The sequence below is a fragment of the Haliotis rufescens genome, unplaced genomic scaffold (assembly GCF_023055435.1).
Source record: "Haliotis rufescens isolate VD_foot unplaced genomic scaffold, xgHalRufe1.0.p SCAF_62, whole genome shotgun sequence".
Lineage (NCBI taxonomy): Eukaryota > Metazoa > Mollusca > Gastropoda > Lepetellida > Haliotidae > Haliotis > Haliotis rufescens.
Window position 1 is genome coordinate 370,302 of NW_025964353.1, and position 21,115 is coordinate 391,416.

Consider the following 21,115-nt stretch of genomic DNA (forward strand, 5'->3'; position numbering starts at 1 on the left):
CTCCGGCATGCTGCAGCAGCTTGCTGGGGCGAGTGAACTCAGAAATACGTGCCAATGATTCATATAGGGTGATGAGGTAATCAACAACTGACATTCATTTGGTTGATACAGGAGTAAAATCATTCCTTTCGCGTGCAGGACCATTCGCAATGCAATAATTAGCATTAATTAAAAAGGCAACAAAGGGCGGCGTTGGTAACAAAATATAATAGACTTGGTGTCATCCCTATTTTGCCTTTTCGCGAATATATATAAAGACTTGGTGTCATCCCTGTTTTGCCTTTTCGCGAATATATATAAAAGACTTGGTGTCATCCCTATTTTGCCTTTTTAATTATATATTCGCGAAAAGGCAAAATAGGGATGACACCAAGTCTTTTATATTTTGTTACCAACACGGCACTTTGTTGCATTTTTAATATATATAATATACTGTAAATATAGAAATTAATGCGTCTTCAAATTAATACGACTGCTGAACCCTAGCCAAAAATGCGACTCAATATCAGTGCACCGGATGCCCATCGTGTAATTCCTATTCTTCGACTGACATTGTTATATACTTGTTGCAACTGCTGCTCAATATTTCCGCTATCCGGAGTGTGCCGTCTTAATGTTGAAAGTCATCTGGAGACACAAATGCGAAGTTAATTAATGCGAGCAAAGACCACTTGCATTTACAGTATATTAATGAATGAATAAATGAATGACAAACATACTACGCGTTATACGTTAGTTAGTTAGTAGTGATGCTGCTAAGTCTGGAGTTTGTCAAAATTAAAGGCACCAAACTTGGCACACTTGTACACCGTACCATTCAAACCATTACCGCTTATGGATCCACCTCAGCAGCGCCTCCTGGTTGTAAATCTTTAAAATTATTTAACATGTACATGAACTGACGAATAAGAAAGCATGAGAATGAAATCAAATCATATCTACGCAATTCAGCACATCAGCGATCTTTTTATCAGTTCGCTTTTAGAAATATTCTGTTTGAATGCCATTGACAGTTTTAGGTTCTTGATTTTCCATGAAGAAATTTGTAAAAGATGAAAATTATAATAACATTTACCAAATAATTTGCCACTGGTCATAATAGTTTGAATGGTTAAGCGTGACACTGGCGAAGTTGTCTGATATAGTCTAAATCATGCACTTTGGTGTCATCACTGATTTTGAGGGGTCCATTCATAGAATGTTCACAGCTTTTTTGCCCTTTACACTCATGGAATGCAAGCAGTGATGAGCGACGATTAAGTATCCACAACAATATATAATAATAAGAAGGATGATTTCAACGTTCCAAAAGTCAACTTTCCCTTTCTGTTAAGGGCAGATACTCTAGCGGACAGACCGATGGATTACCAACATAGGTAAGTAGAATTAATTTATGTAAACATTTGTTGTTTTGCCTGCATGTAGTTACGCCGCTGTATAAGAAACAGGTTTCAGTTGGAACTATATTGACTGTTGTCACTGTCCGACGGACACGTCTTTTACCTTCTGACGTGATATATATTAATGCGCACATTCCAGGAAAACTTGTAATATTTAGGTAATGTATGTGTGAGTAGGAAAGATGTTTTTCGAGCACAGAATTGAAGAATGAAATTATGTGATAAATATGTTATCACGCGTGTGTGTTTAGAGATGGTAAATATCCTGTGTTGGGAATAAACACTATGTAAAGAAGGTGGGTACAGAGTGTTCTTGGCAGTCAGAAGGAATGGTTGCCCTGAACGTTTGTTTCATATATTCAAGTTTGTGGAAACGATTCCATATATAGATTGACAGTCATGTATACACTCGCCATGGGAAGACTTTCTGTAACTTTACCGTATGACCTCTGTTATTTCCCTGTAGGTCCCCCTCAAATTAGGGTGTAGGAAGCCTATAACGTCACAGTAGAAACCTGTGTAAATTTCCCGTAGGACCCCTATAACTAACCCTGTAGGTTCCCCTATATCTTCCCTGTAGAATCACCCATAACTAACCCTGTAGGACCCCTATAAATTCCCTGTAGGACCCCTATAACTAACCCTGTAGGACCCCTATAACATCCCCGTAGGACCCCTATAACTAACCCTGTAGGACCCCTATAACTTCCCCGTAGGATCCCTATAACTAACCCTGTAGGACCCCTATAACATCCCCGTAGGACCCCTATAACTAACCCTGTAGGACCCCTATAACTTCCCTGTGGCACCCCTATAAGTAACCCTGTAGGACCCCTATAACATCCCCGCAGGACCCCTATAAGTAACCCTGTAGGACCCCTATAACTTCCCCGTAGGATCCCTATAACTAACCCTGTAGGACCCCTATAACATCCCCGTAGGACCCCTATAACTAACCCTGTAGGACCCCTATAACTAACCCTGTAGGACCCCTATAACTTCCCTGTGGCACCCCTATAAGTAACCCTGTAGGGTCCCCTATATCTTCCCTGTTGGGTTCCCCTATAACTAACCCTGTAGGACCCCTATAACTTCCCTGTAGGGTCCCTCTATAACTTCCCTGTGAGACACACTATATCTTCGCCGTGGGGTCCCCCTATAACTTCCCTGTATGACCCCTATAACTTCCCTGTAGGGTCCCTCTATAACTTCCCTGTGGGACACACTATAACTTCGCCGTGTGGTCCCCCTATAACTTCCCTGTAGGCCTCTATAACTTCCTTGTAGGGTCCCTCTATAACTTCCCTGTAGGTCCCCTATAACTTCCCCTTAACTTCCCTGTGGCACCACCTTTAACTTTCTTGAAGGACAGCCTTTAACTTTCCTGTCGGGGGATCCCCTATAACTTTCCCGTGGGACCGCCTTTATCCCTTCACTTCCCTGTACGGTTCCTTTTAACTTCCCTGTAGGTCCCCTATAACTTCCTTGTAGGTCCCCTATAACTTCCCTTTAACTTCCCTGTGGCACCACCTTTAACTTTCCTGTGGGACCGCCTTTCAGTGTATATATACTCCCATACATAAAGGCCTCAGATATCAGTTGAAATCAATAACTCTTTAATAATAGACTTTCAAAGAAATACAAGGATAGAATGTTGATGCAAAAAATGACGGTCAATGCAACTGGGAATATTGTATCAAAGAATTGCTCCCAAACTGCGACTCTGGATACGTTTGGAACGATGAGTGTGTCAGGATATGCCAAATCTGTACGATGTATTCCAGATGAGTATCACATACGTCTCCTTTGGTCAAACTACGATGCCATCTGTCGTTAATACATCATGTCTACTACAGGCCTATTAGTCTCCCAGGCCCCATGAGTCCAAGTCAAGTCTAGAATTATTTGGCACGTCTGTATTTTTCTAGGCTCCATTTGGAGTATATTTTCTTATTCTGAGATGTATATTTTCAAATAAGATAAATTTATTTCTGGGACTAAATGTCAATCTACGGGCTTATAGCCTTTTATTTAAAGCATACGTCTTGTTCCTGAAAATGCTGACACAAATTAGCTGCCCTCGGGTTTTATCCAAAGAAATCAATCGTTCACTGTAGATGCTGAATGTTCTGCAACATAATGTGTCGAGTGTAGTAATAAGTACTTGGCCCCTCCTTTCAGAGAATAAAACCGTACGCTGATGTTAGGAACAAAATACTGTTTAATAAAAATATTATATAGGGTATGAACAAACACTTGATTAATCAAAGCCTATTCTGTCTCAAGAAAACTCCAAGGCTTCCCCGGAATATTATATGGTCGGGTCCCTATGTTCCCCTTGTTAGAAAGAAATTATTGTAAGTTTACAAATTCAATAATCAGCAATTCTTGGACATGAACAAATACTTGATTAATCTTCAAACCTCTCTCTTTGAAATATAGTATGTATTGTATCTGGTTATTTAGTCATATAAGATTAATTATCTGAGGTATAGTTATTACATATTCTTGAAATATTTATTGATGACGCCATCAACCGCTCTCAACACTCCTTCTGACCACCCTTGCAGGTCATCAGGAGCCCAGGAGTTGCTGACGATGTACACATCATCGGATGGGGATGGTTTGGGTATTACTTCGCGAACTTTTCTTTCGTCAGCGCCAGGCTTAAATAGGTTCCAGCCATAATTAAAAGGATATTTGTCCCACAACATCATTGCGCCCCCAACAGCCTCGGGGATGTCTGATTGGCTGACGTTGTAGATGGCGCTCAGGTACTTCTCAGCTCTCTTCTTGACGACGTCGGTAACGGCATTCACTCCCGGGAGACTGCCAGGGATGGGTGTCCCGAACTGACTCAGTTCTCGCCAGTAGTGTGCCAAGTCCCCGTCGTGGTAGGACGCCATGATGATGGAGACGTTGTTGGTGCCGGTGGACCAGTCATAGGTCTGTCTGTTGGGTAGGTCACTCTTGGTATGGGTGATGTCTGGGTTGCCGGTCTTCCACCACTTGGTGTTGTAGGCGAGGTAGATTCTACCAGATTTCATTCCAATCAGAGAGTCTAGATTCTGCATAATCTCTGGAGTCTTGAACGCGGGAAAATCAATCTCTTGTATGCAACTCTGTTGTGCAGCCAACACCACCTTCCTCGCACACATCGTCACGTCTCCGTCACCAGTCTGTGATGAGGAAAACACGACATGATACTAACTTCATTCACTTTAAAGTATAATGATAATAATAATATGTGCATTTATAATGCACCAAATTCCATCCACCAAGTGGATGCTCATAGCGCTTACACTATACACCGGTTAATGGATCAGTGTGCACTCGATTTTCACTCTCAGCTCCCTGGGGAGTATACAACCCAAGCTGCCTGTGTGTAAGCAGGGGATTAACAGCCACGTGCCATCTCATCCTACCGCGTACCCATTCACTGCTGGGTGAACAGAGGCACATTTCGTACTCAGCCACTTGCCACTTGCTACATGTGCTTCAGTGTGGGGCAGGATATTATTCACAATATCGAAACAATACATTCTAACAAAATAAGGGAATTGTTTCTCAAATATCCTAATTTGGTAAATAAAACATAGTCACACATGCCATTAACACTAGAGCCACATAATGAACCTGGCATTTCCATTGTGTATAATAGTCTTTGACACTAGGCTGGCTGATGCAGGGTTTGACATGCAGGCTATAATCCTACCAAAATACATCAACTGATTATGCTTGTTATAAGTAAGTCAGTGTCAAATGTGTTTGGTGGTGATGAATGAGGGTCCTGTAACACTACATTCTTCTGGGAAAAGTCCGATGTTTAGGTGTACGATCATATCATGACAAGTCGATGCACGACGACTAAATCTAGGTTCTTAAGACTGCCGCCGTGTATCGTCTGGTGGAATGGGACAGAGTATTGTGACAACATTGCTTCAAACATAGATCAGCTTCATCAGAAGGACGTTATTTATATATGCGATCATATCATTACAAATCGATGCGCGACTTTATCTAGGTTCTAAAGACTGTCGCAGTGTAGAACCTCGAGGAACACTTCAATACAAAACCCGGCCTGATCGGGTATAGGAGGGAGTCTTGTAACAACATTGTTTCAGATTAAATCCGACTCCCCGGAAGGCAGATATGCCTGTATCCACAGATAAGAAAAAAACAACCAAATCAACCCACCTGTACTGGGGTCGTGATTCCGTCTGTTGTCTGAGTCTTTCTGAACCCGAGGTTGTATCCTCCAGCCTGTCTCTTCTCTATCTTCACCAGGTGGTGGTTCAGATGGAGCTTGTGCCTGGGGAAAGAAATGTAACTATAAAAGACTACACTGCATACATCTACATATTATGGAAATGATATCATTCCCGGTGCGCTCTCAGTATCATGAATCCAATCTGATGGGTCATTTCATCACAATGAGACGCCCAAATCCACTTTTAGTTTTCCACCAACAGCTAGTTGTTCAGCAGTGTGACGTTAAATGTGCACTGGTTAACTTATTTACCTCGAGCTTGCCTCCAAGAATTTCTTCATGAGTGTTTGTGGCACTTTCTGCATTCCTCCATCTATTGTCTTATATCCTTCGCTTATGCCTGTATTCCCGGGAAAAGGAATAAAAAACTTGGCACTGTGGGGCGCTGCCATTCTCCCTACAGCCATGTCCCACCCATTCAGATCAGATATGTAGTCGTAGGCTTCATGACTTGCTGCAGATCCAAGGAGGTTGTCAACTCTGAATTGTGTAAAGAGAGATGCACATGTAAGTAGGGTCAGTTTATCACGGCGTGTTGGATTAATGCACATAACATAATTCTGACAAACCAAGGATCATAATCGGAGGGATCTGGAAATCGAACCCACGATCAGCGGAACCTGACACGAATATGGGACGCAACTCTGGAAAAGCTAAAGGAGGCGTTTTAGATCCCTGTGCCATCCATGCATCCACGACGATATAGAGGACCTAAAGAGGGAAAAGTACTTACGAGACTTTGTACAGCGGCGTTCCATCCGACGTAGTCAGGGAGTACATTTCATCTAGACTGGGGTATGTGTTGCCGCTGAAGTTCACGTTGTTGTTGAAAATATTCCTTTAGAACAAGATAGTAAACATTAGTTGATAGTTTTCTGAAAAATCATACAAAACAAATCTTTGGCATGTTCAGCTTACAATATGTTCCTACGTACAATATGTCAATCAAATGTTGGCCTAGATTTCTGTGATTTGTCATTAACTTAACATTAATTTCGCATCATGATGAGTTACCCGACGAGGATCGATATTGCTGATGGTTGTTGCTTCGCGAAGAGCCGTCTGGACGCTGCTGCAACTCTTAATCTGTCTATAAAATCTTAATCTATCACATACATTAATGGCCCTATCTTTTCCTGATGTCATAAACAGAAGATGAACCTATATTGTACATGCTAGTATTAAAAAAAATGCAATCGCACATATTTCTGTGCTACAGGTTCGCCACAATAATTGCTAACAAAGTTGTACTATATTTGTACTGTACCAGAGCAATGTCCCAGGGTCCTTCTTTTCATTGTCCTTGAGATTGTAAGGAACGTCATTGGTCTGAATATCGTTGATGACCATTCGCTTTCCGCGACTAAACCATACTGTCTCATCCGGGTTCCCAAATCCAAGTTCAAATGGGATTATATTCAGTCCAATCTCTGTTGCTGTTCTATTCAGCGTTGGATGAGCTCCAGATCTAAACCTCATCCCCCCGAAATCCAGGTACGTCCCTGTAGCTGCAGGAAAGTCAGTTGTGAAGAGTCTCCCCCCGACTCGGTCCGAGTACTCGAACACGGAGATAGAGAGACCTCTGTCCCTCAGTCTCCACCCGGTGTAGGCGCCCCCAATACCGCCGCCGATCACGGCGATGTCCAGACAGTCGGCGTCCGAGGAAACTGAATTGTAAGAAGTCGTTCAAAACATGTATATAATTAACGTGTTATAAATTAACCTGTATGTAAATGCTATAGTGCAAGAAATTGTTAATAGTTTGATAGGCAATTCTTAGAAGTTGATGGATGGCAAAGTAGACACAAATGTTATTATACTATTAAAGCGACGTTTTAGTATGGATCCTTACACTATTGTCAAAAACAGGAATGAGTGTCTGAATGTCACTCAGTATTGCTTGACAACGGTTTAACGACCTGTACCGAAACGTCGCTATAATAGTACAATAAAGAAGTTGTTAGCCATACATTGTAACTTCTTTGAAAATGTAGCCTAGTTGTACAATACATTCTTAATATAGAGCTTTTTAAACCTCCGTTGTCTAGTAGAGAGAGTCGGTGTTCGATCCCTTGGTCGCGTCATACCAAGACGTTAAAAATGGTATTTGTTGCTACCCTGCCTGGCGCACGGCATGTAGTAGATAAAACCAGGACTGGTCGGCTCGGAGTCTAGTACAAGCAGCCACACACACACGTGCGTGATCGTCGCTTCATGAGTGCAGCAATCTTGAACGTGACGTTAAGCCCCATCTTTGTAAAGACAGAATGCGAGGGGATGCGCTTTTGTATAAGACCAATCATTGCAGAGTTTGTATTACGCGGATCTCGCCTGTATTGCAAAGAATATACAAGACTTATACAGATGGCTCAGTTATATGAGGCACCAAACCCTGCATTTACAAAAAAAACGCAAAACCATGTCCATAATCTTCAGAAATCTGAAAGTAGAAATTGCGATTGCGACTATCTCATAAACGTGTTAAAGCGCTGTTAAACGCTGATGTTGATGTCTTACCTTCATCAGACCCCATGGTATGTGTCGTCATTGCTGAACCTTGGGTCACTGTGAAGACAATATGAAACAGTTGATAGAAGAATATGCCTTAACGTCACCAGCCACGTATCACGTAGCAAGCTTCAGTCACACCGTCGTACTGTTTGAGGGGAAGGGTACATATTTAAGAATGTTTCTGAATCCAAAATATGTTCCTGTTAGAACTAGGTTATGATGATCTTCCCGAGGAATGAGACCTTAAAAGTCCAGCATTCATCCTGGTCGAACTAGGATGGATTTGCGGAGTTATATTTTGGTTGGACTAACGAGTCTATGCATAGTTCAATCAAAATCGCGTAACGAAATCGACCTCCTTTTCGTAAACATGGCGGCTGTCGTGCATATTTCGGTCAACTGCAGGATTTGCAAAACATGTGAACGGTCAACTGGGCGTCGACAGATATTTTCCAACTCTTTTCACTAACGTCACTTACAGGTAACGTTATACGTCCAGAGGTGATTACAAAGAACAGAAGTAGGATATCGCGTTAATGCTGGCAGTGGCTGCAATGATCAGAGTTAAGAATGTCGCCATAAGTGTGGCGGTCTGAACTATGATGACTAAAAGGATACTCACACGTCACTATTAGGATGGCATAGGTTGCTATGGCGAGTGAGTGAGTGAGTATGGTTTTACGCCGCTTTTAGCAATATTCCAGCAATATCACGGCGGGGGTCACCAGAAATGGGCTTCACACATTGTACCCATGTCGGGAAACGAACCCGGGTCTTCGGCGTGACGAGCGAACGCTTCAACCACCAGGCTTCCCGACCGACCCTTGCTACGGTGACTTAAGTGATACTTACACGTCACTATAAGTGTGGCAAAGGTTGCTATGGTGACTAAAGGGATACTTACACGTCACTATTATGGTGGCAAATGTTGCTATGGTGATTGAAGGGATACTTAGACGTCGCTATAAGGATGGCTTATGTTGCTATGGTGATTGAAGGGATACGCACTCATCGCTTTGAGGGTGGCATATGTTGCTATGGTGATTGAAGGGATACTCACACGTCGCTATGAGGGTGGCAAATGTTGCTATGGTGATTGAAGGGATACTACCACGTCGCCATAAGGGTGGCATATGTTGCTATGGTAATTGAAGGGATACTTACACGTCGCTATAAGGGTGGCGGCGAAAACTATGATGACTGCAAGTACGGCCAGCATGATAACTGTCAGCACCCGACATGACCCACAACGTCGCTCCAGGAAAGACTCCTTCATTGTTCACGGCTAGATAAAGATAGCATGACACAGTGCTGAATAGGTATTTTCAAATCATCAGACACAAAGAATCAGTCAACAGTGATGAACAATGCCAATGTTATGTTCACTTGTAATAATATATACAAAGAATGGATATGGAAATTGTAATATGGATGATGTGAACTTGGCGTTGTGTGTTTGGGATTACTGTGCATCTTCATACTGTGATTTGGTATGTGATTGTTGCGTGTGGGATTACTGTGCATTTTGATACTGTGACTTAGTATGTGATTGTTGCGTGTGGGATTACTGTGCATTTTGATACTGTGATTTGGTATGTGATTGTTGCGTGTGGGATTACTGTGCATCTTCATGCTTTGGTTTGGTAAGTGATTGTTGCGTGTTGGATTACTGTGCATCTTCATACTGTGATTTGGTACGTGATTGTTGCGTGTGGGATTACTGTGCATCTTCATACTGTGATTTAGTATGTGATTGTTGTGTGTGGGATTACTGTGTATCTTCATACTGTGATTTGGTATGTGATTGTTGCGTGTGGGATTACTGTGAATCTTCATACTGTGATTTAGTATGTGATTGTTGCGTGTGGGATTACTGTGAATCTTCATACTGTGATTTAGTATGTGATTGTTGCGTGTCGGATTACTGTGAATCTTCATACTGTGATTTAGTATGTGATTGTTGTGTGCGGGATTACTGTGTATCTTCATACTGTGATTTTGTATGTGATTGTTGCGTGTGGGATCACTGTGCATCTTCATACTGTGATTTAGTATGTGATTGTTGCGTGTGGGATTACTGTGAATCTTCATATTGTGATTTGGTATGTGATTGTTGCGTGTGGGATTACTGTGTATCTTCATACTGTGATTTAGTATGTGATTGTTGCGTGTGGGATTACTGTGAATCTTCATACTGTGATTAAGTATGTGATTGTTGCGTGTGGGATTACTGTGCATCTTCATACTGTGATTTGGTATGTGATTGTTGCGTGTGGGATTAATGTGTATCTTCATACTGTGATTTGGTATGTGATTGTTGCGTGTGGGATTACTGTGAATCTCCATACTGTGATTTAGAATGTGATTGTTGCGTGTGGGATTACTGTGCATCTTCATACAGTGATTTGGTATGTGATTGTTGCGTGTGGGATTACTGTGTATCTTCATACTGTGATTTGGTATGTGATTGTTGCGTGTGGGATTACTGTGAATCTCCATACTGTGATTTAGTATGTGATTGTTGCATGTGGGATCACTGTGCATCTTCATACTGTGATTTAGTATGTGATTGTTGCATGTGGGATCACTGTGCATCTTCATACTGTGATTTAGTATGTGATTGTTGCGTGTGGGATTACTGTGCATCTTCATACTGTGATTTGGTATGTGATTGTTGCGTGTGGGATTACTGTGAATCTTCATACTGTGATTTAGTATGTGATTGTTGCGTGTGGGATTACTGTGCATCTTCATACTGTGATTTGGTATGTGATTGTTGCGTGTGGGATTACTGTGAATCTTCATACTGTGATTTAGTATGTGATTGTTGCGTGTGGGATTACTGTGCATCTTCATACTGTGATTTGGTATGTGATTGTTGCGTGTGGGATTACTGTGTATCTTCATACTGTGATTCAGTATGTGATTGTTGCGTGTGGGATTACTGTGAATCTTCATACTGTGATTTAGTATGTGATTGTTGCGTGTGGGATTACTGTGCATCTTCATACTGTGATTTGGTATGTGATTGTTGCGAGTGGGATTAATGTGTATCTTCATACTGTGATTTAGTATGTGATTGTTGCGTGTGGGATTACTGTGAATCTCCATACTGTGATTTAGTATGTGATTGTTGCGTGTGGGATTACTGTGCATCTTCATACAGTGATTTGGTATGTGATTGTTGCGTGTGGGATCACTGTGCATCTTCATACTGTGATTTGGTATGTGATTGTTGCGTGTGGGATTACTGTGTATCTTCATACTGTGATTTGGTATGTGATTGTTGCGTGTGGGATTACTGTGAATCTCCATACTGTGATTTAGTATGTGATTGTTGCATGTGGGATTACTGTGCATCTTCATACTGTGATTTGGTATGTGATTGTTGCGTGTGGGATTACTGTGAATCTTCATACTGTGATTTAGTATGTGATTGTTGCGTGTGGGATTACTGTGCATCTTCATACTGTGATTTGGTATGTGATTGTTGCGAGTGGGATTACTGTGAATCTTCATACTGTGATTTAGTATGTGATTGTTGCGTGTGGGATTACTGTGAATCTTCATACTGTGATTTAGTATGTGATTGTTGCGTGTGGGATCACTGTGCATCTTCATACTGTGATTTAGTATGTGATTGTTGCGTGTAGGATTACTGTGCATCTTCATACTGTGATTTAGTATGTGATTGTTGCGTGTGGGATTACTGTGAATCTTCATACTGTGATTTAGTATGTGATTGTTGCGTGTGGGATTACTGTGCATCTTCATACTGTGATTTGGTATGTGATTGTTGCGTGTGGGATTACTGTGTATCTTCATACTGTGATTTGGTATGTGATTGTTGCGTGTGGGATTACTGTGTATCTTCATACTGTGATTTAGTATGTGATTGTTGCGTGTGGGATTACTGTGAATCTTCATACTGTGATTTAGTATGTGATTGTTGCGTGTGGGATTACTGTGAATCTTCATACTGTGATTTGGTATGTGATTGTTGCGTGTGGGATTACTGTGTATCTTCATACTGTGATTTGGTATGTGATTGTTGCGTGTGGGATTAATGTGTATCTTCATACTGTGATTTTGTACGTGATTGTTGCGTGTGGGGTTACTGTGAATCTCCATACTGTGATTTTGTACGTGATTGTTGCGTGGATTACTGAGCGGGAAAATAAATCCCCTATCCCTGGCTTCGAAGCAAACAGCCGCACGCTTCTCCCGAGTCAATGAACGCGACATAACATAGCACAAGTTAACCTTGAGATGAATTCGTCGGAGCTGTATCACAATGTGCACGTGTGGTTTTATGCGTCCCACGTTAGGTTGTATATCCCGCACCGAGGTACTGATACAACTTATAGTACTAACACTGAAAACAAGAATAACTTAAAATTATTTTCATTGTGATAATTTAGTGCATTTCGTTGAACTAAATGTTTGTGATTTAAAAAGACCGAATATACAGAGTTCAGTAGCCTTATGAACAGCTAAGATATCTTAGCATTTCAAGACACAAAAACAGACAGCTTATGTAGATGGATATGCAATTTACCTTCACCAGAGGCAAAATCATTAAAGAAGATCAGGTGTTAATTGGTTGGCCTTGAAAGAGTTCTTATACATGTGGCTCTCCTTAAAAGCAGTGACTATATTGTATGACTTGGGATTGAAAAAGAGTTCTTTAGACCCCATGCTTTCCGGTGAGAAAGGCCTTTGTCTATCCGCATTCCATCAAGATGTTTTACGGATGTCAGGGGATTGGACAACTGTGAGTTTCTCTATGTTAGAAATTCTGTAAAATAAACATTATGAATACTCAGTTTCTTCGTTCAGAGTTTCAGAAAACATTATAGTAAAACATCGATTGAGTGATAAGAAGTTTTACCGGGAGTAAGTTGAATTTCAATAGTGTCAGCATGGATATGAATATTGACAATATGAACAATTGTAATCATGATTTAAGCAGCCGTGCGGCTAAACCTACACAAGAATACACTGGTTATAAGATTGAACTATGTGTTTTAACGTTTCAAATCTGCACTATCTGCATGGGGTCGGCAGGCGAGTAGCGTCATGAAGTTAGTATCTGACAGTGTGGACATATCTGAACTGCGTTCAAGACGTGTTTGTTTAGAAGACCGTATGGCAATTGTGTGTAGTGAACATGGGAAACTAACTGACTTCAATTATTCTGAAGAACATGTGCTTGCAAATTTTGACGAGATTGAATCGAAACATTTTGATTTAATTAAATCCGTGAGTGATAAACTCTGTGAACTTGAATTTGAGTGAACGGAAATTCGCTGACAACGAATCATGTAAATCTGTAAAGAGTAAGTCTTCAAAAATGTCGAATGTGTCAAAACTGTAGACCAAAATTGCTGCTTCAGCTATGGCACAATTAGAAGCTGCACTAAACATTGGGCGTTTACCTCCACCAGAGCCAGGAAATTTCTCTGGGGACCCTCTAATGTACCCAAAATGGAAAAGTGCATTAAATGTCCTCATAGGGAGGCGAGGTATTCCTGAAGGTGAAAAAAAAAATTTTCTTTATCGTCAGAGGATGCATTCAGTGAGGCGATAAAATTGCTTGATGAACGTTTTGGAAACCATTTCATAATTGGAGGTGCGTTTCCTGACCGTCTAGATTCATGGATGGTAATGCATCACGTAAGTTTGCAGACTTTCTCAGACAGTGTGAAACAGCAATGTCAAGCGTCAGATCACTAGATATCCTAAATGATGAACGTGAAAATCGTAAGCTTATTCAGAAGCTACCTGATTGGCTCCTCAATTGTTGCAAAGTCGCCGAATATAGGGAACAGACATTTGTTACTTTCATTGCTAAGGAAGCAGAAATAACGTGTGATTCTGTCACTTCTTTTCCCTTGGAATTGAAACATGAGAACACGCCCCGGAAGCCCCTTGCATCGTCACAGCATCAGACAGCTAAACGACCACATGGTACAGTGTTCGACAAAAATCTGAAAGATTCATCTCTAAGCACTGCCACAGGTAAATTAGACAAGAAATAAAATGTGAAATTTGAAACTTGCGTTTTCTGTAAAGGTCATCACAAGCTTGATGATTGTGAGACATTGTTGTCTAAACCCTTGATTGAAAGAAAACAGTTCCTCATAGGCAGCCAAGTGTGCTTTGGATGTCTCAAGCCAGGACATCTTTCAATTTTGTGAAATTCCGCTCAAGCTACGTCCGCCATCCGAAGTTCATCTATCTCACAGAACATCTGTGAAGGAGCAGTTTGTTCCAAATGAGAATGACTACAATGCTTCCAACATCTCTCTTGATGATAGGATATTCATGAAACAGATGGAAGAAGGCATTCATGTAGCAGAAGGACATTATGAAATGCCGCTTCCGTTCAAGACTGGTACACCAGAGCTTCCAGATAACAAGAGGATGGCATTTCAAAGACTTGATGGACTAAAATCACGTTTCCGTAGAAATCCAAAGTTTCACAGTGACTACTCCGCCTTCCTAAGTGCCATGATTAAAGGTGGACAGTTCCTGTGGGTGAACTACATGCATGTGACAGATGGTATATTTGGCACCATTGGGTATATCACCCTAAGAAGCCAAATAAAATCAAAGTCGTTTTCGACTGTAGTGCCAGATGTAATGGCAAGTGCTTAAATGACTGTCTCCTGAGAGGACCCGACTTAACCAATAATCTGTTAGGCGTGCTCTGTTGCGTTGATGTGTGATGTGAAATAAATGTTTCGCCAGTTCTTTGTCAACGAGGAACACAGGGACTATCTAAGGTTCCTTCGAATTCCGAATAAAAGTGCATCTTTTCGGCGCTGTGTCAAGCCAAGGTTGTGCCAACTTTGCACTAAAGCAAACATTGGCAGACCATGTGACAGACATAAGTTCAGTCACAGCACAGTTCATCAAGAACGACTTCTATGTCGACGACGGATTGTGCTCTGTCCCTACACCCTGTGATGCAGTGACACTCATTAATGAAGGCAGGAGTGTATGTGCAATGAAAGGCCTTCATTTACATAAGTTCATCTCCAACTCTAAGGAGGTCATGTCAGCTATACCGCCTGTGGATCATGTAAGTAGTGTTCAGGACATTGAGATTGATTGTGACGCCTTGTCAACAGACAGAGCTTTAGGCGTACAGTGGTGTGCAGAGTCGGACTTTTTCATGTTTCAGATACAACTTGACAGTCACCAGGACAAAGTTGTCACAAGACGCACAATATTGTCAATAGTTAGTTCCACCTTTGATCCGATTGGACTACTAGCCCCAGTTATTCTCCGAGGTAAAGCGATTCTTCAGGAGTTGTGTAAGGATCAGTATGATTGGGACACTCCGGTATCTGATGGTATCCTCAAGGCATGGAATTCTTGGAAAACAGACTTGAAATCACTTCATGATTTGAGAATTCCAAGATGTGTGAAACCACGTGACTTTAGGAATGTTGTTGCGACAGAATTGCATCACTTCTCTGACGCAAGTATGACCGGTTATGGACAGTGCTCCTACCTCCGATTAATGAATGAACATGAACAGGTACATTGTTCTCTGCTAATGGGTAAGGCACGGGTTGCGCCAATCAAATCCGTCACCGTTCCGAGATTGGAACTAACTGCTGCACTTACATCAGTCAAAGTTGGACAATTCTTGAATGAGATCTCGGCGAAGTGCAGACCTTCTACTGGACTGACAGTCAAATAGTGTTGGGCTACATCTCAAATGACTCTCGAAGATTTCATGAGAACGTAGCCAATCGTATCCAACAGATCAGAGACAAAACGTCACCTGAACAGTGGCATCATGTAAGTTCATCTGACAACCCTGCTGATTGTGCATCCAAAGGGTTAACCGTCAACAAACTGTTGACATCCAAGTGGTTAAGTGGCCCAGACATCCTTTGGGAAAAGGAGATTCCATCGCCAGACTCTGCTTCTGAATACTTCGTGGCAGCTGGTGACCCTGAAATGAAAGGAAAGAAATCTGTGGTACTTACCTGTAAGACAGATGAGAATAGCCCTCTGTACTCAATACTTCAGGATGTTCACAAAAAGGTAAATCTTATAAAAGGCAAAACGTCAATATAAGAGAGTACAAACAAAAGCTAGTGAGCAGAATTACAAATAGCAAGTGAAGATTTACAAAAAAAACCATGAATAAACATATATCAAAACATAAAAAGAAAAACATTCTCCTGAGGAATTTGGAAAAATATTAACCCCCTAAGCTCATGAAAGAGGGTTAAAGAAGTGAACCTTGATGTTGTTTATAGTTTATTTTAACAAAAAATATCTAAATTATCAATCTGATAATAGATTTACTGACAATGAAGACGATCTTCATGCTGACAGTCATAATAGTACAGATATTTACAATAACCACATCAAAGTCGAAGAATTGCAGTCAGCTATAAAACGACTAAAACGCATCAAAGCAGCAAGTATTGAATATATTGAAAATGAATATCTGATCGAATCTGAAAGTTTATTGGATAACGTGACACGTCTGATGGAATCCCTGAAGCATGGCTAGAAGGCGTAATTAAACCGAATTGTAAGAAACAAAAGTGATGCCCTTGATCAAAACTCATACAGACCCATTACAATTCTGATCTGCTTTGGCAAACCTTTTACGAGTATTTTAAAAAATCCACTTGAAAACATCCTAGAATGTAATAATACCCTTAACCCATCGCAAACAGGCTTTACAAAACAGTTATCAGCCATCGATATTATTTTCATTATCAATACGTTGATACACTTAATTAAAAACTCTAAAAGAAAATTATACTGCTTATTTTTGGACTTCACAAAAGCCTTTATATGAAGACTCGGGCTATGGAAGATATTGCTTTATAATGGCATTAACGGAAGAAGTTTAAAACTGGTAAACAATATGTACTCAAATACACATCACGTGTTTTGGTTAGCAGTAATACGTCAGATCCTTTCCCGAGTTATGTTGGCGTACGACAAGGGGGAATATTATCCCCATTACTGTTCTCAGTTTATGAAAATGATCATGAGACATTTCTAAATGAACAGCAGTGTAATGGCTGCAGTTTACGAGTTGACGGTGATATTACTTTTCTGTATGTTAAATAATTACTTCTGCTTTACACTGCTGATACTGTTCTTTTCGGTGAGAGTCCTGATTCCTCATGGGAGTCCACACAATGCATATTTACCGCATTAGATTGAATTATCAGTTAACAGTGTTGAGAGTAAAATTGTTATATTTGGGTCTTGGGCTTCGAAAGGTAAAATTGTGAAATGTGTATGCGGTGAAAATGAAGTCGTCAGTGATTACAACAACATGGGAATTACGCTTCATAGAAACCGGCGTCTATTAAGTGCAAATGTTTGTCAGAAGATTGTTCAAACGCGATGTTTTCCTTGCTCCAAAAAGCACGATGTATCCATCTTCCACTCGACTGTTTGTTTTCAGCCTTCGGTGTATTGGAATCCCATATGACTGCGAAACATGGGGTTATGAGCATTTCGAAATCATTGAGACATTACAATATAATTTTTTCAAAATACCAATAAGAATTAGGCACAGTACCCCAAACTTCATGATTTAAGGCGTAAGTGGGAGAATGTTACTTCGTTTAAAGGTATATCTGAGAATAATAAATGTCTGCCATAAAACACCAACTAGAAGTTCTCACACTTAGTTTATCAATATATTTATCATGATTCAAGAACTAGTGGAAATCATAACAAGTGGTTAGAATGTATAACTAATATATTGTAGTGTTGTGATTTATGTTCCGTGATGTATAATCCTTATTCAGTTACGACTTAGTGACTTACAAACCGTGTCGAAGATACTTTAAAGGACCAGTTTCTTGAAGAGTGGCGATGCAATATCATATCTAGTTCTCAAGGCAATCTAAGTATATCGAAATTGAGCTCTCCTGTGTAAAAATACCACTCACTTAACCAAAACATATCTAAGTAAGATTTAGAACTTGTAATCATAGTTGTCCGGTAGAAACCGCTAGATGAAAAAAAAAACTCGCTTGAGAAGAACGAACATGCCTTCTATGTACCCCCGATATCATTATTTATTAAATGTGAATATGTTATGGCTCTCAATACATCCATGAATATTATTATTCGTTCCCCAATGCCCATAAATTGGCTAGACTATTTTCCAACAACAGCATTAAACACTTACAATATTTATGTAAATTTTACTCTATACTAATGAATTAGTTCTAAAACCCTTTATCCTAATGTTAATTTAAAATGCAATGTGTGAATACAATGTCTTAAATTGTTCTATATGTAGTTATCTAATGTTAATTATATATTGTACCCTTGTTCAACCTTGGATGGTTTTGAGTAAATAAAATGAATCTGGATCTGAATCTGATAATGTGATCCATATATGCATGTAAATATGACATCGTAGGCGGGTAGTAAACAGATGCGTTATGGGTATATGTGTCATAGGTTCCAGGATACTGGTCCTCTCGTTGATGTATAACATGTTTATAGAATGAACAATTGATGCGATTAGATCAAGTCTTATTCAGCCGTATGGTGAACATGACACATACATGACTCGGCAGTAAGGCTGTGTATTTCCACAGTGATATGATGACTGAATACAGGTCAGGTGGCCGTTTAGTACCATGGACCTCAGTATGCTTGTGCTCGATACTTCCCTTCCGAAATGCTTTCTTATCAAATGCTGCGGAACTGTATATAGTCAGGGATATAGCCATACATCACAACATGCATCATTTCACGCGTCTCGGTGAGATGTTTAGAGATTATCACAGCCGCCACGAAGCCATGCGGGTAAAGAGTCCCCTCAACATTAAACACAAAATCGTTTTGTTGTGTGGCAAATGCGATAAAATGTGTTTGTGACACGAAGAACTAGGTCAAGTGCTGGACAAATGTTTGCGTTAAATCACGTACGAATCACATATTATGCCTGTAGAGAGATTGGGACAACCTCTTCTTTTTTTCAAGTAAGAATCACATATAATACTTGTAAAGAGACAGACACACCTCTACTTTATTTTCAAGTAGGAATCACATATTATGCCTGTAGAGAGATTGGGACAACCTCTTCTTCTTTTTTCAAGTAAGAATCACATATAATACTTGTAAAGAGATAGACACACCCCGTCTTTATTTTCAAGTAAGAATCACATATTATGCCTGTAGAGAGATTGGGACAACCTCTTCTTCTTTTTCAAGTAAGAATCACATATAATACTTGTAAAGAGATAGACACACCGCTACTTTATTTTCAAGTAGGAATCACATATTATGCCGGTAGAGAGATTGGGACAACCTCTTCTTTATTTTCAAGTCGGAATCACTCACTCACTCACTTTCACTGAGATTTCAAACATTGTCAGCTGGGAGATACCAATTCACATTGGTACATCCCTCAAAGTGTTGGAAAATTCAATTTAAAGCAACTATTTTTCAACTTCCTTTTCTCAGGAGACGCAATAGGAAGCAAAATATCTGATAACATTTAGTGAGCTCTAATGCATTTGTTATTAATATGGTTCGGCAGATAATATTAAATACTGTCCGTCAGAAGCTGACACGGTTAGGGGAATACATATCAGCACAACGTGTTGCGCCTTGGACCTGTTTCTGCAGGTCACTTAATCAGGCATGTGTACGCAAATTCATTTTAACTTTTAAATATCATGATGCGTTGTCAGATTGGAAATGTACTTGAAAAGGGCAGTTGCTTAAATTGACATGCAAACAATAACGTATCTAACTGAATGATGTCAGGCATAATTTATCACGAAACTCAGGCACGCTGAATGTGCGACCGAATGTTGAGTCACGTCAATGCACGAACACCGGGATTCAAACTCAGTATCTTGCCCATACAGACTATTAACTATCTATCTACTATCAGGGAGTTACTATCGAGGTGATTGTAATGTTTCGAATCAGATAATTAAAAAAAAATTGTATTATGCAATGGGCGTTTGCTGCACATACAGTGCCATTTGCTAGATGTGCGTGAAGCATACATCCTGACTACAGTGGTATGAATCGCATAGGGTTTCAATGTCGGAATGTTCCAGTTCGTCCATTCGTCATATCATTTTTATCGGGTGTTATTTTCCGGTTTAGATTATAGGTCTGCACGCGAGGTGACTTTCTCTGTTTGTCCTTGGATCATGGCCTTGGATGGCCCCACTATCCATCACCACGGACTTTTCAGAAACGAGATGTCAGACACCGCAATGACCAGACTTTTCACTCTCTCTCTCTCTCTCTCTCTCTCTCTCTCTCTCTCTCTCTCTCTCTCTCTCTGAATCTGTATAAGTTCTTGCATCAAATAATCTGAATAGTGAATACTCACAGTAGATCGCCTATTCGCCTGTGGTAAGTTTCTCAACACTGCCCGGCTAAGAACTGAACGTGTTCTGTGTAGCAGCTGTATGGATAGTCTCATCAACGAGTAGGGGTATTCACATTTAAATCATTTTAAAGTGGTTGCGGCCAAAGTCATGGATCATTGAAAACAAAACAAGTATACAAGTATACTTTAAACCTGGTACTACCCTGTCATTGTATTGTTTGGGAAGTAGGCCTGGGTTTGATACAGACGAGGGGTCACAGGCCGGTGGCTACTGTTCAGTTTCACTTACCCAGAGCTATGGAAGGGCTAAGAGTTATGCTTGAGTGATTGTGCAATGCTTGTTGATTTTCCAAGGCACACACGATTTGTCTAAAACCGTCAGTCGACGCTAAATACAATCACAATTTGAAATCTATTCTGAACTAAAGTCTTAATTCCTTTATAACATGGCTCGTAGGAGATTATCTGACTAAGAACCGTGGCGAATATATGTTGGTCATCACTTCGGTTACCACAATTCGGTTAAAAGCAGAGTGACACAGAAACATCGGCAAACTAATGAGG

The 21,115-nt window shown here is 40.5% G+C and overlaps 1 protein-coding gene across 1 annotated transcript; it reads right to left on the reverse strand.

Annotated features, from left to right (window-relative positions):
* Positions 1-3,603: 3,603 nt before the first annotated feature.
* On the reverse strand, positions 3,604-20,775 carry LOC124113999 (aplysianin-A-like). The gene is made up of 8 exons (XM_046474511.2): positions 20,552-20,775; positions 9,346-9,466; positions 8,188-8,235; positions 6,938-7,337; positions 6,404-6,508; positions 5,923-6,150; positions 5,598-5,712; positions 3,604-4,579 (listed from the first exon to the last, which is right to left on the reverse strand). Exons 2-8 carry the CDS (start codon positions 9,455-9,457, stop codon positions 3,899-3,901), a joined length of 1,689 nt encoding a protein of 562 aa, XP_046330467.2. The 5' UTR covers positions 9,458-9,466; positions 20,552-20,775; the 3' UTR covers positions 3,604-3,898.
* Positions 20,776-21,115: the final 340 nt, after the last annotated feature.

Coding starts and splice junctions, on each gene's coding strand:
- LOC124113999 (XM_046474511.2), bottom strand. CDS start 9,457: ATGAAGGAGTCTTTCCTGGAGCGACGTTGTGGGTCATGTCGGGTGCTG. Junction 6,151..6,403: donor ACGCCGCTGTACAAAGTCTC/GTAAGTACTTTT, acceptor TACACAATTCAG/AGTTGACAACCTCCTTGGAT. Junction 5,713..5,922: donor TTCTTGGAGGCAAGCTCGAG/GTAAATAAGTTA, acceptor TTCTTTCCCCAG/GCACAAGCTCCATCTGAACC.